Source organism: Hemibagrus wyckioides, linkage group LG07 (assembly GCF_019097595.1).
Source record: "Hemibagrus wyckioides isolate EC202008001 linkage group LG07, SWU_Hwy_1.0, whole genome shotgun sequence".
Taxonomy (NCBI): domain Eukaryota; kingdom Metazoa; phylum Chordata; class Actinopteri; order Siluriformes; family Bagridae; genus Hemibagrus; species Hemibagrus wyckioides.
Window position 1 is genome coordinate 27,850,007 of NC_080716.1, and position 9,618 is coordinate 27,859,624.

Here is a 9,618-nt window from a genome sequence, read left to right on the forward strand (position 1 = left end):
TCTGATAGAAAGGGGTCAGAATACACAGTGCATGAAGGGTCAGGGCTGTTTTGGCACCAACACAAAATTAGGCAGGTGGTCATAATGTTCGGTGTATATCACACACAATATGGACGAATGTCTGGGGTGTTTTTGCTCTCACATATTTAGGCCACTCACATTTTGTTAGCTTTCTCAGATTTGTATATTCACGTTAAGGTCATTCCCGGTAAAAAAAAAAAATCCCAGAATTTACATTTACAACCATTGTATAACTCACCAAACAATACTTCATTTATGTACTAAATGTTTTGTGTATGTAAATCTTTAGTGTTATTTTACCATTTCTAATCTAATTACTGAAGCATGTTATATATGGATCAATTGAAATCGCGAGACCTTGAATATATTTGCATATATTTGCATAAATCAAGACTGAACCAATAGCATGGCGTTGACTAAACAGTATGCCGTTTTCTCTGGCCCCGCCCCTCACCAGCAGATGGCAGTAAGGAGCTTCCGGGTTTGTTTTGAAACTCGTGGCAGAAAAAGAGAAGGCGAGTGTACGACTTGTTTACAAACTTTAACTGCACGAGGTGGGTGAGAATTTATTTAAAATGCACTTTTTATACCATGACAGCACTATAGTTAGGCTGTTTTGTGTTTTAAAGCGTTGTTTTTCCCCCTCAGAAAGAGACAAGTGGATGAAGAACGCCATTTTAGTCGATTGGCTAAAGCTCGCGCTTCACTGAATGTCTCGAGAAACTGTTTTTCTTACCATTTTAATGATTTAATGCCGTCTAGTTTCTACTAAACGATACAGGAAGATGTATCAGGGCTGATTAAAATGCTTTCATTGTATTTCCCAAGGTTTTCATAAATCCAATTGCAAAACAAATCCCCCTGAAACCTGCAGAAATGCACGTAGATCCGGGCCGCGTCCCAAACCGCTCCCTACAGGACATGTAGTGCACTCTGTAGGGGACTGAATTAACCACTAAGTCACACCGTTTATAAACTTTACAACCTCACACGTTTTTGCCATCCACAGCCGTACAGAGATGTGTGTTTTTTCGTGCTCTAACACCAAGATAGGTGAGACACACTTGCTCCCTATGTAGTGCACTTTTCAGCTATTTGGGATGCAGCCCTAATGCTACTTGGCCATATGATCTAAAATGAGCGGAGATCGTAAAGAATTGAGATGTGTATAAAAAATCTCAATCTTATTCTTTAATAATATATGTATACGAAGATAAAAAACACGATATAGTGATGTATTTGTAGGGCTTAAAAGTGGCTGTGATCGTGTGTGTGTGTGTGAGAGAGAGAGTTTTACGGAAATAAAGTTAAGAGAAATTGCCAAAAAACTAATAGTTGAGGTTGCCAGATAATGTCATATTCAAGCAACCAGAAAAAATAAGAGTGTTTAGTTGTGGATATTATGTGGACTTGTGCTAGAAGATGGTTTATAGCTGCTGTAACATAACTGATAACTTGTTTTATTGATTTTATTCTAAATAAGTTAAAGGAATTGTTGAGGTATAAGCGGGATTGCTCGCTTCAGGACCTGCTGTAAAGGGAAAATAATTTCCCACCCAATAAAAAACCCCACTCTGTCACTGATAACGTTCCTGTAATAACTCTATTTTCGCCGATTCACAGGCAGAACCAGTCAGAGATGCTGATCCGGCAGCTGGCACGGAGACTCCTGCTCCGTCAGGTGGATTGTGGGAATCGGATCACAGTCCTGAGGGCTCTGAGCGTCGAACCCCAGCCAAAGTCAGGTACCGATCTCGCACCACCATCTGACGTCACGTGCTGAACTCGGGGGACCAGGAAACTGTCCTGAGTTGGAATTACAGTTTTTAAGACAGAAAGCTGAATTTTTCGAACAGCATATTTAGATTTGGCTCCACCCACAAGTTGTATATACACTGTATTGCCGAAAGTTTTGGGGTACCCCTCCAAATCAGTGAATTCAGTGGTTGGGCTCAGCCCCTTAGTTCCAGTGAAAGGAACTCTTAATGCTTCAGCTTCATACCAAGACATTTTGGACAATTTCATGCTGTCAATTTTGTGGGAACAGTTTGGGGATGACCCCTTCCTGTTCCAACATGACTGCACTCCAGTGACCAAAGCAAGGTCCATAAAGACATGGATGAGTGAGTTTGGTGTGGAGGAACTTGACTGGCCTGCGAGTCCTGACCTCAACCCCATAGAACACCTTTGGGATGAATTAGAGAGGAGACTGAGAGCCAGCCCAAAACTGGGACGTCTGCCTTTACATGCACATGAATGTAATGTGGAGTTGTCCTGCCCCTTTGTAGCTATAACAGCTTCAACTCTTCTGGGAAGGCTTTCCACAAGGTTTAGGAGTGTGTTTGAGAATTTTTTTTACCATTCCTCTAGAAACGCATTTGTGAGGTCAGGCACTGATGTTGGACGAGAAGGTCTGGCTCACAGTCTCCACTCTAATTCATCTCAAATTCCCAAACTCATTCATCCCCCTGTTTTTTTCCCAGATTTAGCAGAGTTCCGTGACGTTTTCTCCAAGGCCAAGCACATTGCCATCATCACCGGAGCCGGAGTGAGCGCCGAGAGCGGCCTGCCCACCTTCAGAGCGGCCAGCGGACACTGGAGGAAGTGGAAGACGCAGGTGAGTGTACAGCCTCCAAGCTTGATTATCATCCCTTTAGAGTTACGCCGAGACGCAAGAGAGTCTGTTCTCACTTCCGTTATAGCAGCTATAACAGTCGTCCCCTCTGTTTCTCTGACACTGGAGACTCCTTCCATAAATCCTCAACAAAAGTCTCCTTACACAAAAGGTCACCATGTCTGAGCAAGCTGTTACCATAGCAACAGTAAGGTAATAGAACGAGCATGAATAAAAACCTAGAAGAAAAATTAATCAACCAATCAGAATCGAGAATTTAAGTGCAGAACAAAGCACACGTCACATCAGGTCAGCGGTGTGAATTAAAACATGAATTAAAGCGTGTTTATTTATTTAAACCTAAAGAGTTTCACATGTAATCTTTTAAATAATGCAGAAAGAAAGAAATTAAATGACAGGTAAAATGATAATCAGCTCAGTGACTGTGAATATTGGCACCCTGTATTTGGCTTAATTAGTTTCATAAAGAAAATAAATTATATATGAAGATAAATTTATTCATTCATTCATTATGTTTATTACTTTGGTTTATAAATGCAGAATGATTTTTTTTAATTAATTAATGCAGTAAATAATGTTAGTTAATTTTTTAAAATTCATTTTTAAGTGTAAAAGCTGAGCTTAATAATACAAACCTGTTACCTACAACAGTGGATAATTTCTTTTTTAATTAAAATATTTTTTATTAGACCTGAGCTCTATAATAATAATACTAATAATAATAATAATAATTAGTAATTGTAGTAGTTCATTTATTATTTTTATTATAATTATTATTACAGTTTCCGGCATCACCTCACCCGTTCTTTCCTCTCACCTCTGCGCTCTTTGTTTTTGCAGGATCTGGCAACCCCACAGGCATTTTCCCGTAACTCGTCTCGTGTGTGGGAGTTCTATCAATACTGGAGGGAGTTAGCGCTAAAGGCTAAACCCAGCGCCGCGCACGTGGCCATCGCCGAGTGCGAGGCCCGTCTCAGGCAGCAGGGCCGCACCGTGGTGGTCATCACTCAGAACACGGACGAGCTGCACCGCCAAGCAGGCAGTAAACACATCCTCGAGGTCCACGGTGAGCATCAGCACTGCTGGAGGATTTAATAAACTTAAGACTTAAGACTGTGTGCTTGTTCAGAAGGTGTTGATTAACTGTGTGTGTGTGTGTGTGTGTGTACAGGAAGTGTTTTCAGGACCCGGTGTCTGAGCTGTGGAGACGTGGACGTGAATCATCACAGCCCCATCTGTGCTGCTCTGCAGGGTAAAGGGTAAGGAGAAAAAACATCTCTCCTTCTCATCCTGCTCACGTGTTTAGTGTAGATCAGGGATGTCCAAACTTTTTCATTTCAGTGTGTGGAGATTAAACATCACAAAACATCTAAAATGTTCTTTTATTGATTTTATTTAACTCTAGCTTTGAGAAACGAGATGTTTGTGGCTGTTGATCCTGTAGTTTAAAGCTGCGTTCACACACAGTCATTCATTTTCAATGTGGGCGTGTCCAAATCAGTGACGTGACAAAGATGTGAAGACAGTATGTTTGCACATGATCCGTGATAACCAGCACACTCATGGCTTCATGATGCAGATACACTATATTGCCAAAAGTATTGGGACACCCCTCCAAATCACTGAATTCAGGTGTTGGGCTCGGCCCCTTAGTTCCAGTGAAAGGAACTCTTAATGCTTCAGCTTCATACCAAGACATTTTGGACAATTTCATGCTCTTTGTGGGAACAGTTTGGGGGTGACCCCTTCCTGTTCCAACATGACTGCACACCAGTGACCAAAGCAAGGTCCATAAAGACATGGATGAGTGAGTTTGGTGTGGAGGAACTTGACTGGCCTGCACAGAGTCCTGACCGCAACCCCATAGTCTGCAGTCATGTTGGAACAGGAAGGGGTCATCCCCAAACTGTTCCCACAAAGAGCATGAAATTGTCCAAAATGTCTTGGTATGAAGCTGAAGCATTATGAGTTCCTTTCACTGGAACTAAGGGGCCGAGCAAAACCCCTGAAAAACAACACATGAATTCAGTGATTTGGAGGGGTGTCCCAATACTTTTGGCAACATTGTATAGTTCCCATCTGCCTCACTTTCACTGCTCTTTTTTTTTCCTTTAAATATTCTGAATGTTTTCTACAATGATTTTTTTTATTATTCCTTTAAAACACGCATTTGTCTCTTGTTCTTGATGGAAAATAATAATCTTCTGTCCAGCTCTTTGAGAAATGGTGATTCAGTGAATCGTTTGCAGGTGAATTCAGAGAGCATGTGAAGTCTCTAACAGTGTGGTAATGAAGTCTGCTGCCCCCGTCAGGTGAACAGAGGAACTGCAGCGTGTTTCAGGCTCGGTTTAGCCTGGGGGCGGGGTTTCGGACCCCACGGGGTTCAGGTGTCAATCATTTAGACCAGGTGAAGTTGTGAGAGTGAATCTGAGCTCGATGTGTTCACTTCCTGTTACAGTGATCCGGATCCAAACTGCATCGAAGCCGACATTCCTGTGGAACATTTACCGAGGTACCAAATAAGCTTCCTGTAACATTTAACATGGTAACAAACAAACAAACAAAACAACAACAACAATAATAATAATAGTTAATGATGTTGCTATTATTGTTTTTGTTATTTATTCTATTTTTTAAAAATCATGCTAACAAGTGCAGAGCTTAATAAAAATAAATAAATAATATAACAAATAAAAAAAGAAATTGATAAAATCATTATTGAATCACTATTTACACCTTAATTAATTAAAATTATTTGCTACTAATTTGCAATTTATTATTCAATTGTAAGAACAGTCTATGCATAAAAACATTGTTGTTGTTGTTGTTGTTATTATTATTATTACTATTATTATTATTATCAAAAGACAATCCAGAATGTTTTCTCCTGAACTAGACTAAACTCTATACTAACCTCATTAAATATTGAAATGTTCAGATTATTTGCGCAAGAAAGAAAAAACAAGTTCATGTTTAGCTCATAATGGCTTGAAATGCTCAGAAATAGACTTAATGTTATACGTTATATTTACACCGATCAGCCAAAACATTATGACCAGTGCCAGATGACGTGAATAACTCCTCATCATGGCACCTGTTAGTGGGTGGGATATATTAGGCAGCAAGTCAACATTTTGTCCTCAAAGTTGATGTTAGAAGCAGGAAAAATGGACAAGTGTAAGGATTTGAGCGAGTTTGACGAAGGGCCAAATTGTGATGGCTAGACCACTGGATCAGAGCATCTCCAAAACTGCAGCTCTTGTGGGGGTGTTCCCGGTCTGCAGTGGTCAGTATCTATCAAAAGTGGTCCAAGGAAGGAACAGTGGTGAACCGGAGACAGGGTCATGGACGGTCAAGGCTCACTGATGCACGTGGGGAGCGAAGGCTGGCCCGTGTGATCCGATCCAACAGACGAGCTACTGTTGATCAAACTGCTGAAGACGTTAATGCTGGTTCTGATAGAAAGGGGTCAGAATACACAGTGCAGGACGGGTCAGGGCTGTTCTTTCAGCAAAAGGAGGACCAACACAATATTAGGCAGGTGGTCATAATGTAATGCCTGATCTGTGTATGTGAAACCTCTACATTGTTTAAAATTGAAGAAAATATTTTTTCGCAGTTAATTAGAAAAGCCCCATGAGCCAGTGTGTTTAAGGAGAGGAGTGATGTGATGTGATGTTATTAAAGCAGCGTGAATGTTGAAAGATTTTGTTTTAAATCCGTGTACTTACATGGAACCCTGTGGTCATGCTCTTTAACACAGAGCTGTAATACACCACAGCTCCACTAGATGGCAGCACTGTATTACACACAATACTGAACTGCTCACAAGCTCAGTTTATATTTACCCCAGTGGTTCTCTCTGCAGGAAATAGCCTCACAGAATAACTTTACGTTTATTACTACAACAATGTTTTGAGTGCTGTTTATGAGAAGCATCAAAACAAGAGGCTGAAGTTTAAAAATTGTGGAAATTGTTTTGACGCATGAACAAAGCTAATCGGACAGATCTGTTGGCATCTCAACGTCAAAAATAAAAACACTCCTTATTTTTTACCGTGAGCATCCATTCATGCTGTTTACAAGAAATACAGGTGTCAGGAAAAGCATGTTGTTAGTGATGATAAATGTTATTTATTCAAAATGTTTTTGTTTTATTAAACAATTTAGGAAATGATACAAAAGCTACTCGTTACGGATGCTAACTTTACGCGTTAATGTTAAGAGCTGTAACTAAAAATTTGCAAAATAATCCGTTTCGATCTTCGTGTTCAACTTGGAATCCTTCATTGTCGGGTTTTCCAGAAGTAGTTTAGTCTCAAATCTTGAAGTGAAAATGATTTCCGACACGAGCGATAGTGATTAGCACGTACTTCCGCGAGCTGAAACGGTTTATCAGTAATAACGTTTCTCGTTTTAAAGGTGACGTGCGCGCCGTGCGAAGCGTTTCACGGCTAAAAAGGTGCTAATGCGCAGGAAGCAGGTGTTGTTGAGTTTCTGAGGTGTTTCTCCGTGCCGCAGGTGCGATGAGAGAGGCTGCGACGGTCTCCTGAGGCCCGATGTCATCTGGTTTGGGGAGACGCTGGACTCACACGTCCTCACCAAGGTGGAGAAAGAGCTGGACGCCTGCGACCTCTGCCTGCTGGTGAGATCACGCCGCCCTGGCGCCGCTCTTTAAACCCCGGAGCGTCCGAGTCTGAGTCTAATAAACCTGAAGCTCAGATTCTGACAAGTGGAATTAAATTACGGTTCACACTCAATCAACCACGATTTCCTCTAATGAGCCCCAAGCCCTACTCGGGCGGGATTAGTTTAACACAAAATAAGAATTTAGTCATACCCGAATCCTTCATGTCAGTTTTCCTTTTTAAAGTGTGCAGGAAAAATGATAGCATTAGTTTTTTCCTCATCCAAAATTATTGGAACATGGATAATAAATAATAATAGGTTTTTGTGGTCTGTTTACTTAAAACTACACGAGTAATAAAAATCCACCATTTAATTAAAGTTAAGATTTTTGGTATTGTAGATCTTTTAGTAAGCCTTTAGATCCTTAGTACTTCTGTGGTGCCAATCATTTCATACAAATCAGTTTACTGGTAAATAAAAACTAAAAGGTTTCAAGCATTTTCCTTAGTATGGAGTCTCTTCTGGGAGTGTTTACTCTTTTCTTTCACAAAAACTGAAAACCCGGAGCCAAGCAAACTCACAAAATATAGACAAGAAAATAAGAAAACACTCCAGAGTTATTTTCTCTTTTCCTGGCCATCCTCTCAGGTCGGTACTGCGTCGGTCGTCTTCCCGGCAGCCATGTTTGCCCCCCAGGTGGCGTCCCGAGGCGTTCCGGTAGCGGAGTTCAACATCCGGCCTCGACCCAGCACGTCTCGGTTCACGTGAGTCACGCTGCTGATCATTAAAACAAGTCCAGAAAACTAGCATTTAAAGTCTTAAACACGTGTCTATGGCTACGTTACCTCACACTAACACACACGTAATACACTCCGTCACACACATGGTGGTGTAATGAAGGGTCATAGTTCAACTAATGGTGTTCTTAAATCAAAAGGTTTCTTCCAAGACAGTGCACTCTAAACCGAGCACCAACTCGTGATGATGATCTAGCATTACATTACTCTATGGTTTATACTTCAGTTGCTGTCTATAATTATTCAATATTCTGAAAGATTTGCTATAAGAAATTTCCTCCTGTTTTTGGTGGATCGATGATGGAGTGTCTTCATCATGTCTCACTCCACAGTGGAGGTCAATCTGAAGCTCAGGATTTTAAGAAGTTCAGAAGGATTTGTTTTTCTGTAGCATATTAGGAGCGATAGAAAAGTTCACACAGATGTTTGTATCTTCAAAGTAAATGTTGATATCCAACCCATTTCTGAGATGTTCTCCAAGAGCCCCAGAATCTTCATCCAGTAAAATTCTGTGTAAGGTTCTCCAACAGGGGGAAGAACACACTGAAAGCCGACGTTTTCGATCAGACTCACAGCCTGAGCGATACTGATGACATCGACGGTACTGAGGTTACTGACGGTTCTGACGGTAATGTGTGGTTTTCAGTTTTTATTTCCAGGGCCCGTGTGCTGAAACGATCCCCATCGCTCTCTCTCCTCACGAGTCCGAGCTGCTGTGAGACTCCGAGAGGACGGCGACCTCCGAGCTGCCCAGTGTCCACGTGTCCGCTCAGCGTCTGAGAGGCAGGATGGGGTTACCATGCAGCGTGTGCACTCTCGAGGTCGTTTTATTGATCTGATTACTGAAGTGTGTAAATGTAACGCTGTTTCAGGATACAGGAAGTTGAATTTGCTGTTTAATAAGACAGATGATGAGACGTTGTTACTTTAAACTCTTCAAACGATCCAAACACAACAACATCCCTCCAGATGATGGGATCTTGTAGTTTAATTTTGGACTTTACGCCACTGAGTATTAAGAATTTTATATATAGAAAAGAAACCAGAGGGGAAAAATGAGAAACGTGCCAAACACGATTTTTTTTTTTTTTTTTTTTATATAAATACTTTTCTTCCTACACAATAACTCAAAAGTCATTTTCAGGAGTTTATTCTCTAGAAATAATACATTTCTCTCTTTTTTTTCCCCTTTTGTATATATTTAGAAATAATAACTTTTGGCCCATTTTTCTTTTCTTTCTTTCTTTTTGTTTTTTTATAAAAACATTCTCTAAAAATAATAAAATAATTTTTTTTGTATACATCAGGGGAAAAACAGTATTTTTAAAAAATATTTTTTTGAAATAAAAATAATAACCTGTTCTTTTTGTTTCTTTTTTTTTAATAAAATATATAATGTTTTGTATTTGTGATGGGGGGAAAAATGTTAAAATATTCTTCATAAATATTTTTTCTTTTTTTTCCTCATTTTGTTATTTTTTATGTTCATTATAAAATAATAATTGTTTCCCTCATTTTGGTGTTCAATTGGGGGAA

The 9,618-nt window shown here is 40.1% G+C and overlaps 1 protein-coding gene across 1 annotated transcript; it reads left to right on the forward strand.

Moving 5' to 3' along the window:
- Positions 1 to 446: 446 nt before the first annotated feature.
- LOC131356672 (NAD-dependent protein deacylase sirtuin-5, mitochondrial-like) lies at positions 447 to 9,174 on the forward strand. The gene is made up of 9 exons (XM_058395831.1): positions 447 to 575; positions 1,645 to 1,766; positions 2,505 to 2,638; positions 3,497 to 3,722; positions 3,828 to 3,915; positions 5,115 to 5,168; positions 7,178 to 7,301; positions 7,934 to 8,049; positions 8,729 to 9,174. Exons 2-9 carry the CDS (start codon positions 1,661 to 1,663, stop codon positions 8,799 to 8,801), a joined length of 921 nt encoding a protein of 306 aa, XP_058251814.1. The 5' UTR covers positions 447 to 575; positions 1,645 to 1,660; the 3' UTR covers positions 8,802 to 9,174.
- The last annotated feature ends 444 nt before the right edge of the window (positions 9,175 to 9,618 follow it).

Excerpts from the sequence above, each read along its gene's own strand:
- LOC131356672 (XM_058395831.1), top strand. The coding sequence starts at position 1,661 with ATGCTGATCCGGCAGCTGGCACGGAGACTCCTGCTCCGTCAGGTGGAT. Across the intron at positions 3,723-3,827 it reads ACACATCCTCGAGGTCCACG|GAAGTGTTTTCAGGACCCGG; the intron begins GTGAGCATCAGC and ends GTGTGTGTACAG. Across the intron at positions 7,302-7,933 it reads CCTGCGACCTCTGCCTGCTG|GTCGGTACTGCGTCGGTCGT; the intron begins GTGAGATCACGC and ends CCATCCTCTCAG.